We start from the raw sequence: 14,110 nt of genomic DNA, 5'->3' as shown, positions 1-14,110 counted from the left end.
TACAGGACGGTAATAGTTTGATTGTTGTTTACATGTCAGTACTGCACTTCAATAATGCCACTAAAATCGGCATGCTCCAAATGACCTGATTCAATTGCTGTTTAGTTCTATTATGACTTTAGTCGGATTAAGGTCATCAAAAATGTCTGTTTACATGGTAGACTCTTAATCAGATTATTGTCCTAATCGTTTTAAAATTATTGGAGTATTGGTGTCCATGTAACATACTCAATAAAACATTTAAATACAATTTTCTCCTGCTTATTAAAAAGTTATGTTCATCATATTCTTTATGTAGGAGCAAGCATCAAATTGGCAGACAGAGACACTTTATTATCTACTTTAATTATGTAGTTGTGTTGTGTTAATGTTTTCATTTGCACAGAACATGTAAATGTTTCAGTTAATCCATTAATGGAATCTAATGTTCAGATAATAATTAAAATGAATAATTAACTTACCAATCTATAGTTTAAGCTACAGTATATAACACACACATTATTATAAAAAAATGTAATGTATATTATTTTATATTATATTATATTATATTATATTATATTATATTATATTATATTATATTATATTATATTATATTATATTATATTATATTATATTATATGTATGCAGTATTTAGCCCAATCAGGTTTTAAATTATATGGATAACATTTTGAGACAAATTGTAGACTGTGTATACATTTTACATAGTTATTCAGCTTTCAGATTCACTTTGGGCTAGGTAATGTTTCAAGGTAATTCATACAATAAATTGCAATACCAGATTATAGTAGAGAAGCAGATGTTTAAAATATTGCTTATCTAGCCTAAAAAACACTTGCATTTTAAAAAGACTCAAAACCTCTGATGTAACAATTAATTTACACCTATTTCCAAAAATATATATCCTGTGTGACTGAAACGCAGCAAAATCTCCGATCCTAATGACTCTAGTGCAGGGGTCACCAACCTTTTGGAAACTGAGAGCTACTTCTTGGGTACCGATTAGTGTGAAGGACTACCATTTATTAAATAACACATTTTTCTTAATTTATTTTTAATTATATGTTATGATTAATAATTATTAATAATATTCATCTATGTGAAGACATTGATCATGTTAATGATTTCTCACAGTAGTTGTCAACAATGATTTAACAAGTTAGATAAATATCAATATGCAACATTTCATTTGTCTGAAATTGTTTTTAAAGTTTTTAATATATAACTTAAAGTGATTTTCAAATTTACATCAATGCAAGTGTGATTTAAAAAGAATACCTACAAAAATATTAGATGCAGCTTACTCATATGTGGTGCTATGGTGAGCTATTATTAGAAGAGACCTGCGGGCAACTCATGTGAACCTGGCGGGCTACCTGGTGCCCACGGGCACCATGTTGGTGACCCCTGCTCTAGTGCATAGGTCTCAAACTGGATTCCTGGAGGGCCACAGCTCTGCACAGTTTTGTTCCAACCCCAATCAAACACAGCTGATCCAACTAATTAAGGTGATCAAGACTACTAGAGACTATTAAGCAGGCTGTGGCCCTGCAGGAATTGAGTTTGAGATCATTGTTTTAGATTGTCTTTGTCCATTTTGTGTCATCCTTTTCCAGGCAAATGGGCCAAGATTGCCTCTGAGATCCCAAATCGAGTTGACGCTCAATGCCTTCACAAGTGGAAATTAATGACACGATCTGTAAGTACATTCTTTAGTACAATTTTAAGAAAATAACATATAATAATTTAATCTTACACACTCTGTCTTTTATACATTCAGAAAAAACCCCTAAAAAGACCACTATCAAGCATAACAACAAGCTATCCAAGAAATAAACGACAAAAATTGCTGAAAACAGTTAAAGAAGAGATGTTTTTCAACTCCAGCTCTGATGACGAAAGCCAGATAAACTATATGAACAGTGACGAATCAGACGATCTCGCAGAAGATGAAAATCTGGAAATACCACAGAAGGAATACGTGCAAACAGAAATGAAGGAATGGATTCCTAGAAATGCGATGGTATGGACGATTACTCCAGGAAGTTTCAGAACATTATGGGTCCGTCTTCCCACCAATGAAGAGGAGCTACGGGAGTCCACTAAAGAGTCCGGCTTAGGCTCCGATTCTTCAGAGAACAGCGCGTGTCCAAATGATGAGCCCATAATGGAGCGCAACACCATTCTGGACCGCTTTGGAGACGTGGAAAGGACTTATGTTGGCATGAATACCGTTGTCTTGCACAGACGGGTAAGATGGTTTCTAAATTCAAATTAATTGTTTTTTTTAGTCAATCCACTTAAGTTTGTATTGACTGTATTGACTGTACCACTTGACTTGTATTGAACCCAGCATTTCTTTACAGTGTAATACGAAAGTCCCTTTAAGACAAGTAATTTCACTCGACGGCCATCTTTGAAATGCCTCTTGGGCAGTATGCTTAGGCATTCTGTCTAAATGGGGTAACATCAAATTCTCTAAAACTACTTATAAAACATATGATTGAATTTCATTTTGGAATTCACCAATAAATCAACAATTGACTCATAAGTTTAGTTTCTAAATGTTCGAATCACACAAAAGTTGTATAAAATCACGACTGGTCCAAGCTCCTCCCACGGAATATTGTCAGTTTAATTAATTGCTTCTCAGACACTTGATTTGTTTGTTGAACACACAATAAAGGGATGGTTCACCCAAAAATGTAATTGTTGCCTTTACACGTTCTGCACTTCTTCCAAACCTGTTTGAGTTTCTTTCTTCTGTTGTACAAAAAGGAAGATATACTGAAGAATGTTGAGAATAAAAACAGCCATTGACCTCTTTAGTATGTCTTGTCCCCCCCCCAGACACACACACACACATTCTTCAGAATATCTTGTTTTGTGTTCAGCAGAAGACAGTTTAGAATCAGTTGAATGTAAGTGGTGAGGAAATTTTCATTTTTAGGTTAAAACATTTCAAATTTCACATTAAGACTAAGCTAATCAGCAATTGATCTGTCGAGTCCTCAATCTAGTTTCAAGTTGTTTGTTTGTTTAAAAAATCAAAAAGATTATTTAATCATATGGATATATGGATCATATGGATGAAGTTTAAAACATTGACCAGCTCTTTATTACCACATTTAATATTGCGGATAATTACCTTAAAAACAGAAATGTGTACATTTACACTCACCAACCACTTCATTAGGTACACCTGTCCAACTGCTCATTAACGCAAATTTCTAATCAGCCAATCACATGGCAGCAACTCAATGCATTTAGGCATGTAGACATGGGCTGCGTCCGAAACCGCCTACTACTCAGTAGGTACTTCATTTGAATTTAAACGTACTACTCGGCCATTAGAAAAGTACTTTCTATACAATATGAACGTGAATGGAATTCGGACGTAGTACATCCACCATTTTGTCATGATCATATGATCTACCTGCGTCAGTTGTGTCGCTTCACTCCCATTCATGATTCATCTCTTTCAGGCAGACTCGGGTACAGTTCACGGGTGCGCACCCGAGTTCAGAACACACGTTCACACTAGCTAAACGTACTGTACTATGACGTCAAATGAACCCGGGTGCGGATCAAAAGTGCTAGTGTGAAAGCACCCCAAGTCTTTTGAATGCAAAGTGTGATTATACAAATGTTGATTTGATTTAGCTAATATAAGTGAATTTATGCATTTTTGAAAGCATCCTTGTGTTACAGCATTTTTACACATGTACCTAAAACTTTGATCAGTACTTTGTAGGTAGGGTTTCTGAAGCATCTTGAGATTCTGGATTTAGTTTGTCTTAGTTTGTTCTGTTTCTTCATCCACTCAAGCGATGTTGGCAACCAGGTGGCGCTGTTAAGCAATGCGTCAAAGTTGAAAATCCTTCAACTTTATGCAAATGAAGAGCGACTTTCTTGAGCAACAGCCAATTGGAGCACCAGTAGAGCTCACGTGATCCTCTCTCACCTCATACAGAGGCCGGTTGTATTAGTGCTGTATATACTTACACAGACCTGCGTTCGCAGCAGGTCGCCACCGAGAGTGACAGGCAGCTACAAAGTCGCTGCTAGTGTGAATGAGGCATTATGTTATCAAGTCACATGTAAAAAGATGAACAATTCAAAACCTTAGGATTCAAGATTAACTAATCAGTTCTTTTTTCAGCTCAGATGCATACACTCAAAAAATGACTTTTGTTGCTTGTTTAAATTACTTATTTAAATGTACTTCTAATGCGATTTTTTGACAACTTAATTGTTTTATGTTCGGTCCACTTAAATTTGTAAAATGTATTAAATTAACTTAATTCATTTGTGTTGTGTGGAATCCTGCATTTTTACATTGAGTTTATGCTGTTTTACATGATGATTTTATAACTAAAATCCCGATTGAGGACTTGAAAGATGAAGTAATCTACTCTTCATTCCTGTTGAAGTGAATAATTTGTTTAAAAATGATCTAACACTACAACTCTTTGCATGTTTAGATGTTTAGCTTCAGAAATTCTTCTGTTTAAAAACTGAATGATATTTCATCTTTGCAGACTGACGATGAGAAGGCCATGTTCAAAGTGTGCATGAGTGATGTTAAACAATTCATTCAAATGAAAGCAACAGAATTCGCTGTGAAGAAAAAGGTATGATCAACGCAGATGAATATTACATATATAGTCAATAATGTATGACATAAAATGTGTATTTTTATGCTTTTGCTATTTCTATTTACCATAGAAGAAAATAAAAAATAAAAAAAGGACGTTACGGGATGTGTTCAGTCTTAATACTGACCTCCAAAAAGCTGTCATCCCATGGATTGGTAATGTGATCATATCTATTCCAGCGAATGAAGCCATCTTTTGTGAAGGTACAGACTTTTGTTTCTGCAAACGTAGAAGAAAAAAACAACTATACACTACCTGACACATGTCTTGCAGCCTATGCAAGTTTAAGAACAACCAATTATGACTTGACTTCTAGTTGATCGTTTGGTATCAGAAGTGGCTTATATGAAAGGCGAAGGCCTCTAGATGACCATTATTTTACCAAAACAAAAAATTATCATGCCTTGACTTTTAATGATTTTATTAGGACAGTAAGGTCTGACTTTGCTGAGACAAAAGTCTTGTCACTTAACAGAAATAATGTACAGTATAGAATATAAAGTCATGATGCAGTGAAAAAGAATAAATATTGTGTATGACTCTCATGAGCTGGGAGGACTGCATCCAAACATCTCTGCAATGACTCAAACAACTTAATATTAAAGTCATCTGGAATGGCAAAGAAAGCGTTCTTGCAGGACTCACAGAGTTCTTCAAGATTCTTTGGATTCATCTTTAATGCCTCCTCCATCTTACCCTAGACATGCTCAATAATGTTCATGTCTGGTGACTGGGCTGGCCAATCCTGCAGCACCTTGACCTTCTTTGCTTTCAGGAAATTTGATGTGGAGGCTGTTGGATTAGAAGGAGCGCTATCCTGCTGAAGAATTTGCCCTCTCCTGTGGTTTGTAATATAATAGGCAACACAATGTCTTGATACCTCAGGCTGTAGATGTTGTCATCCACTCTGCAGATCTCTCGCATGCTCCCATACTGAATGAACCCCAAACCATTATTTTTCCCTCACCAAACTTGACTGATATCTGTTAGAATCTAGGGTCCAAGCACATTCCAATAGGTCTTCTGCTGTATTTGTGATGAATGGGATGCAGCTCAACAGATGATTCATCAGAAAAATCAACCTTCAGCCACTTTTCCAAATTATCAACTAGAAGTCAACTTAAAATTTGTTGTTCTTACAACTGAGATCCATGACAAGACTTTTGAAGGTAGTGTACTGTAATCAAAGGTAAAACTTGCCCATTATATGAAAACAATAGTGTAGGGAAAACTATTAGTGTTTGAGGCTGTTTTATCAAACTCATGTGAAGGTAATTGCTGAATATCTTGCTTAATATCTTATTTCCCTCCTCTACAGTATGTCACTATATGGAATAAAAATTATTTGCAACCTTAATAAAATAAAAATGTTTGTTCAGCATCCATGTAGGCCTAGTTATGACAGATTAATTCAAGGCATATGCTCATTTTGTTGTGTGTAATCAATCAATAATCACTTTGCAGGGGATGTTGTTGGAATCAAAGCAGCAAGCATCAGGCTCCAGAAGACATCAGTGTTTACATTTTTTATCAAAGTAAGCCTGATAGCGTTGATTTTGTTTCTTTCATTGTGCCTTTTGACAGTTTCAGATGGTTGTCTTTTCTGTCTGAATACAGGCTTTTCACGTTGATGTCAATGGTTGCAGGACTGTCATTGAAATTCACAAAAAGCTAGATATTAAGGTATGTCAACCAAGCATGTAATGTTTAATAGTTTATTACACATTATTTTATTTCCTCCAAAAATAGCTTTTTTCCCTATTATTATTATTATTATTATTAATTTGCCAATTAATATTATCTAATTTTTCACTATTTGATTTATATTTCATTATTATAAACGTTTTCTATTTTACTAAAGTAGGCGTACAAGCATACAAAGTTAATCGCATAACAAACTTCACATTTTAAACAGGCTGCACAAAAAACACATTTGCAGTACTTTCTGAACGAGTGCTTTACAATAAATAATTTAAATAGGGCTATCTTTAAAAATTTTACTTTAAACTTTAGCTGAGAGAAATCCCTAATTTATGTAAAAGTCAAGATTCTAATTTTCCACTTGGTCTTGTAAGTCAATCAATTACAGAAGGTTAGCATGCTTTTTTTGTGCCTCACATATATTGTCTGATGAAAGCCAGCTCTTGCTCTGGATTATTACTGTCGGCTTTAAAAAGGGGGAAATTCATTAATTTAAAAGTTTGCTTTTTAATAGGTTGAGTTAAACTTAAACCATGTATTTTCTTGAAATAGATTGTCCCCAATGATAGACTTTTGATAACTACTATGTAGGCTATTTGATATGTTCGCACACTTTCTCGGTTATATTATTTAAGGGAAGGATTGCGCGGAAGCTTTTCTTACTGCATGTTATTAACGTTTACTGTTTGAGCTGTATTTTTTGTTCAACAATGCGTTTGGTTAGCCTACTTTTGATTGGATCATTTTCACGGCAGAGCCGAAACAAAACTGTCCAGCGAAATAAGAGCCTTTCCTGGGAACAAAATGGGACATCTGGTCACTCTTACTGAGGACTAGACAGGGCTATTCAAAACTGTTTTGAGCTACAGCTACTCCGAGCCATAGTTTAGCGGCGTCACTGTTCTTGACCAGCAGCGAGTCGAAAGGAATTTTTCACATTACTGCCATACGAAAGCAAAACGCAAAGAGGCATTTCCCGCATCATGATGCAAAATAATTTATCAGCCAATCAAGGGCCCCCTCCTTTCACAGGCCCTAGGGCTTCAGCCCCACCTAGCCCTTATTTTAAATCAGGCCCTGACTGTATGTATAACACAATTTAATCAAATGACTTGAATAGCTTTGTTTGAAAATAATACAGTTTTAGAATGATTAGGAATGATTAGGGGATTTTTGGTGAAGGACATCTGCTAAAAATATAATAAAAATACAAGAATAGATAAAAATATGTTGCAGTTTTAGATTCAGATATATTATATGTGTGTGTGTGTGTGCGTGTGCGTGTGTGTGTGCGTGTGTGTGTGTGTGTGTGTAAAACTGCAGTATTTAAAAAAATGTTCATCTTGAAGATTTGTGTTCTCCTGTTGTTGTCAATTCTTCTCTCTTTTTTGTATTTTCAGATGCCACTTGCAATAAACGGTAAGTTTTTTTTAACATCTTGAAATAAATAAAATGGCAAATAATACAGATGTGCACAGTTACCCTTTTTATTTGTCCTAACATGTCAATATTTGTGTCCTATTGTGATTTAGGTAATCCTAAACCTACTCCAATAAGCAGTAAGTGTTCTTTTTAACGTCTTGAAATAAATAAAACAGCCAATAATACAGATGTAGAAAGTAAAGCACTAGTTCTTTTTGTCCTAACATGTCAATATTTTTGCCCTTTGTGATTTAGCTTCTCCAAAAACAGTGGCAGTTCTGCTTCAGCAGTCAAAAGCAGCATCTGAGCACAAGAAACCTGCAGAACCTTCTCAACAACCATCACTACCACCTTCTCAAAAACCTTCTCTACCACCTTCTGTACCACCTTCTCAACAACCAACTCTACCACCTCCTTCTCAACTGTCTCAACCACCTCCTCAACCACCTTCTCTACCACCTTCTCAACCACCTGCTCAACAACCTTCTCTACCACCTCCTCAACCACCTTCTCTACCACCTCCTCTACCACCTCCTCAACCACCTTCTCTACCAACTTCTCAACAACAATCTCTACCACCTTCTCAACAACCATCTCTACCACCTTCTCAACAACATTCTCTACCACCTTTTCAAAATCCTTCTCTACCACCTTCTCAACAACCATCTCTACCACCTTCTAAACAGCCTCCTCAACCTTTGCCAGTCAGGCAAATAACAACTCCAACTTTGATTTATCCCAATAATCTTGTTATTACAAACCCAAACATGGAGGGGGAAGTGCAACATTTAGTGTTTAAAGGATTACTACTACCACAGCAACCATCAAAAGCTGTATCACACATTCCTCTACCGGTAATGCAACCGAAAACACCAGCACAACCTATTGTAGTCTCCAAATCGCCAAGTGTGCAGGACTCAAACAGTGTCAAGTCTTCAAAACGTATCTGTAAGCCTACCAAGAAAGCTCAGGCCCTAATGGAACAATCTAAAGTAAAAAGTAGGAAAAAAGAGCCTCAGAAACAAAACCAGGGCAATAAAAATGTTGTTTTCCCAACTGTTACATTGCAGACATCGCCAGTAATCAAGATTCTGAGCCCCGCCAGGTTGGTACAAGTAACTGGTCTTTCTCCTAATTTCTCAAGCAACCAGACAATAAACATGCCAGACAAGTCCCTCACAATCAAAAGTCCTCAACCATGCAGCTCGGGCAATCTACACCAGTCTGCCCCTGTGGTTGTTCATTCCTCTACAAATCCTACCTTTGTACATTCTTCAGTCTCAAATGTATCCAGAGATAACCTTAATGTTTCCTCCACTATAAACATTAGCCCCAGAGTCTCTAGAGATGCCCTAAACCCTACTTCTTTTCTGAATTCAACTACTTTTCCATTACCACAGAATCTAAGTGTGCAACAGAGCGTTCAGATTGTACCCCAAATACCCATCAATGTGGTCCACAAAGCTACATGCACTAAAGCAGCAAAGACCTCATCAGATTCCTCCTCTGATGAAAGCGTTGTAAAGCAACATCAGTCATCTCCGTCCACCGGTCGCAGTATACCTCCTGCAGTTTTCAACATTCAACCAAATCCCTCGACTCCGCCAACTTTGTCCAGTGGACCAGTCATATTTAATCCCAATAATAAAGTTGTAGCACCAAAGCTTTGCGGTTTAAATGTGAGCTCCAGTCAACTGCCAACTGTCAGCACTCAGAAAACAAAGTACAGACCTATCAGACCTCTGGGTCCATTACCTGTTGTAGCTCCTCCATCTCGGAAAGTAACTTCAATGTCTCGGATTAGAGCTCAATCAGAAGGTGAACCACTGATCTCTCTTCGTGAACTTCCTGCTGCTGGTGTGAACTTTGATTCTCACTTGATTTTCCCAGAGAAGTCATCTGAAGTAGATGACTGGATGGATGGGAAAGGTGGAATCCCGCTTCCTCATCTAGATACATCCTTACCTTACCTTCCACCATCTGCTGCCACCATCAAAACAATGACTGACTTGCTCCGAGCCAAACAACCACTGCTTTTAGCTGCTAAGAAAGTCCTGCCAGCTCAGTATCAGGATGAGTGCAATGAAGAAGTAGAAGTGGAAGCCATTCGCAAAGTGGTTGCTGAAAGGTTTGCCTCAAATCCGGCATACCTACTTTGTAAGGCTCGTTTTTTGTCGTGCTTTACCTTACCAGCCCTTTTGGCCACCATAAACCCCTGTGAGGAACGTCAGTTATTGAGTGAGGACGATGAAGAGGATGACCATTTGGCCACCATAAACCCCTCTGAAGAACGTCAGTCATCCACTGAGGATGATGAAGAGGATCTTCAGACAAATGAAAGAAGTCAGCCACCAACTGCAGTAAGTTGCACTTCACATTCAAGCATAATATTGCTTTTTTTAGATTTGTGCTTATATATTTTCATTGTTTTCAGAGGACTGAACTTAACATGAATGAAAACGAAGCGTCAGCAAAACAGTTCTCAGGAATTGGTCCAAAAAGGCAACGGAATCAGCGAATTAAAAGATTAATTAAATAAGGTTATACTACATACTACACTTTCTGTTGTTCAGTATTTCTTCCAGAGAATGCAGAATTAATAGCTTCAAAGTCTATATAGTTTAAGCGTTTGTTAAACAGAACTGCACTCTGTGGAGTTTAAGGGATCAGCTAGCTATTGTTTGTTCATTGAACTAATTGTTTTATGTTTTGTTAATCACACAATTTGCCTCTAATTGTCTTGCAGTGAAAAAAAGAATTTTGCACTGAACTTCTGTTAAATTATTCTTATACTATTGTGATTGTTTTTGAATAAATTGTTCTCTAGAGTCATAAGTTGGTCGTCTTTGTTTTTAAGCTTTTGTATTAGGGATTTTTTTTTGCCATTACATTGCATGATCAAACTCTGTAATGTATGTATTTATTTAGCACATTTATCGTGCATGACCATACACTCAAATTGCTTCCCAATCATGAGGGGTCTCTCCACATCACCACCAGAGTTCAGCATCCACTTGGATGATGTGACGGCAGCCACAGGATAACAGAGCCAGTGCTCCCACCAGCTGTTAGTGGAGTGGACAGACAGTGATAGAGCCAATATGTTAGATGGGGATGATTGGGAGGCAATGATGGCTAAGGGCCGATTGAGGGAATTTGTCCAGGACACCAGGGTTACACCCCTACTTTTTATGAGAAGTGCCATGGGATTTTCAATAACCACAGAGAATCAGGACTTTGGTTTAAAGTCTGATCTGAAAGATAACTCTCACTAGCTATGTTTCCATCCAAATATGCAAATGAACTTTATGCGCAAAACTAGATTATTGTATTAAAGACATGCGAAGCAGCATTTCCATCCAATGATTTAAAGCTAACAAAATCATCACTTCCTGATTATCTGGCACCAAATATCAACAGCAAAAACAGAGTTTGCTGCGAAAAGCGAAGCTGCTTCAATCTTTTCTTCATTTAATAAACTACTTGCCCCTCAGAGGACAATCCTGACACGCAGTGAACATGCGGTGGCATTTGAGGGCATGAAATGCAGAGCACAGGCGCTACTGATTTTGGAGGTAATTAGTAATATAATAACACAAATACTAAGATGGTTAAGGCATTTTAGAAAGACCAAACCAACATTTCAGATGTTTTACAGTGTGCTCAGCCTGCTGGTTTATCTATTCATGCACATTTTTATCAACACATGATCTCTCATAACAAAGTCACATGACCTTTTTTAATGCGCACACTGGACTTTGTGTGATTAAAGTGTTTTCATCATAGTTCATGTGCATCTTTTCTTAACGAATGAAAAGTCTATCCCACTCCGTTATGCGCATATGTTTTATGCGCATTTTCAAAATGCACATCTTGCAGTTTCCATCAACCGATTTTTCTGCACATTCAAATTGCGCATAAAAATGGGTGGATGGAAACATAGCTGCTGACAGTATAGACTAACTACCGGTTTATAAACATTTAGGATGCTTGCGCAGCGAGGTTGCAGAAAAAAAAATGGAATCGCTGGCATTTTCAGTAAGGTAATGACATCCGATACGGTACAGCGTTTGTTGTTGTTTTAGAGATAAGTTATATTGATTACATATTATATATATATATATATATATATATATATATATATATATATTATTTACATAATGCTTTCAGCGTATTATGACAGCTTGTCACCCAGTGATAAGCACAGTTATTCTGCAAAATTAAAATTAAAGTAAACGACGTTCGTCTGACAGGTCCATTTGTTATAGCGCCCTTCCAATGGATATTGGATAAGACAAAATGGCCAAGCGTCCAGCTCGAAATTTACAACTATCTCATTGAAACTCCAAGTGTTTAAACAAGAGAGACGTTAAAGGCCTACAAGTCTTTGTATGCCAACAATTTTGTTCTGTGTGGTCATGTGCAAGAAATAATGTTTTACGATTACCAGATTTAATTCTATGTAGTGCTAAAAACCGAGGTTCTGCCTAGCCAAAGACAAGGAGAGAAGACGGAACTGTACAAGGCCTGGGTAATCATCAACAAGCCAAAAAACTGCTTTCTGACTGTGAACTTCACCTGTATGGCAGGGTATGTAAAAGTACATTTTTACATTTCATTCTAAGCATTCAGTGTCCGCAGTTTAATTGACTATATTTAACTGTTTTTGCTCAAATCATTGCTGTAATCAAAAACGAGGAATGTGTATGATTCAGCATAGTGCGAACTTACCTGATATAAATTGAGAACTGCAGGGTCGAGCATTTTTAATTTGGTCCTCACTCTAATTAGCTCTCTCTTCTGATGGCTGTTGGCCAAAGACGTCTGTGGTTGGCATTAAAAGCAGTGTGGTGTACGGTAAAATTTAAGTTCTATTTTTTAACTTTAGATTTTGGCATTCTACCGCCACAACACAACATGTTTGCTTTTGCAACCGGTCTTTTTTTGCAACCAGTTTGCATGTTTGAACCTGTGTAACGTCACATGATACGTAGGTTGGTAATTCCCCTATAGTGTCCCCTTCACTGTACTGGGGCATTAGAACTCACATAGAACACAGGTTGAGTGCTCCTTGCTGGCCTCACTAACACCACTTCCAACAGCAGCCTAGTTTTCTCATGTGATCTCCCATCCAGGCACTAAGGCTCAGCCCTGCTTAGCTTCAGTGAGTAAACTGTCTTGGGCTGCCGGGTGATATTGCTGTGGCAAACTCTGCAGCTCATAAAAGAGTTAGTAAATAGTATTTAAGACTTTTTTTGAAAGCTAAATATAAATATTTTGCTAAATTCGATGTCATTTGATGAGTTTTAGGGATTTTCAGGTTTTCCCTTCAAAACTTTTTACACAAAGATAACAACTTGGAAAAATGTGTTAATCACATGAGATAACAAGCACTATCATAACAGCAGCCTAATAAAAGCGAATGTATTATAGATGGAGCTGGATGTTACACAAAAGCCACTAAGTTCCCTCCAAAAGACCAATATTGCATCACCCATACACCACAGTAAATGTATTATATTGTGAAATACAGGGAAATTTAAACAACTGCTCTGGTGGAAAAAGGGAACTTGTGTCACGCAGCGTTTTGTGAACATTTCCTTTTTACAGATAAGCTGAATGTGTAATGTCCACTTAACCTTAAAAACTTGCTATCAAACAGCTCTTAACAAGCCAACAGCCATGTCTGATGGTCCAGGGGTTTTTGAGGTGGAGGAAGATGATGAGTGTTGGGCTCGGCTGGAGGACTACCGAATGCTTCTCATCAAGACCATTGAGCCCTCAAGGATAACACCTTATCTGAGACAGTGCAAGGTGCTGAGCAGCGAGGATGAGGAGCAGATCTACAATGATCCAAGTTTGGTTATCAGACGTCGCAAAGTTGGTAAGAGTTCTGAAGACAATCTGAAGTTCCAAATATTAAGATGCCAAACACATGCATCCAGTTGTTGAAAGTTGGTGATTATTGTATAACCTGAAGCTCTTTGTTTTATTTCTAAGCATATTTTGTATGGCACCTGGTAGATATACAGAGTTCAGGATTTAATTTTCTGTTTGTGTTTAAGGTGTGCTGTTGGACATATTACAAAGAACTGGGCTCAAAGGATATGAGGCTTTTCTAGAAAGCTTGGAGTTAGACTACCCAGATGTGTACCGCAAGATCACCGGTAAAGAGCCTGCAAGGGTGTTCTCTGTACTTATTGGTAAGTTTTTAATTTAGAATAGTGTTTTTTTATGTATTTTGTTAAAAAAAGAAAGTGTACTGGTTTGTACCAGTTCATATGGAGAACTATGCATCTGATTATAATAATGAAAATCCACCACAAATTAAC

At 37.1% G+C, this 14,110-nt stretch overlaps 2 protein-coding genes across 10 annotated transcripts in view; both read left to right on the top strand.

Moving 5' to 3' along the window:
* Nucleotides 1-10,613, top strand: part of snapc4 (small nuclear RNA activating complex, polypeptide 4) — a 29,428-nt gene extending 18,815 nt beyond the window's left edge. For 3 of the 4 annotated variants that reach the window (XM_009301777.5, XM_021476210.3, XM_017356122.4), the window contains 10 exons: nt 1,614-1,696; nt 1,778-2,248; nt 4,539-4,631; nt 4,726-4,858; nt 6,120-6,190; nt 6,273-6,338; nt 7,757-7,775; nt 7,889-7,915; nt 8,034-10,138; nt 10,213-10,613. In XM_009301777.5, the coding sequence (XP_009300052.3) occupies nt 1,614-1,696; nt 1,778-2,248; nt 4,539-4,631; nt 4,726-4,858; nt 6,120-6,190; nt 6,273-6,338; nt 7,757-7,775; nt 7,889-7,915; nt 8,034-10,138; nt 10,213-10,317 (3,173 nt within the window). In that variant the 3' untranslated portion in view covers nt 10,318-10,613. 4 annotated transcript variants of the gene reach the window in all.
* card9 (caspase recruitment domain family, member 9) overlaps nt 10,213-14,110 on the top strand; it is a 12,967-nt gene continuing 9,069 nt past the window's right edge. For 4 of the 6 annotated variants that reach the window (XM_005165527.6, XM_009301788.5, XM_009301787.5 and 1 more), the window contains exons 1-2: nt 12,412-13,662; nt 13,844-13,981. In XM_005165527.6, the coding sequence (XP_005165584.1) occupies nt 13,398-13,662; nt 13,844-13,981 (403 nt within the window). In that variant the 5' untranslated portion in view covers nt 12,412-13,397. 6 annotated transcript variants of the gene reach the window in all.

This window comes from Danio rerio, chromosome 5 (assembly GCF_049306965.1).
Source record: "Danio rerio strain Tuebingen ecotype United States chromosome 5, GRCz12tu, whole genome shotgun sequence".
NCBI classification, from domain to species: Eukaryota; Metazoa; Chordata; class Actinopteri; order Cypriniformes; family Danionidae; genus Danio; species Danio rerio.
This window is presented reverse-complemented; position numbering and strand designations above follow the sequence as displayed.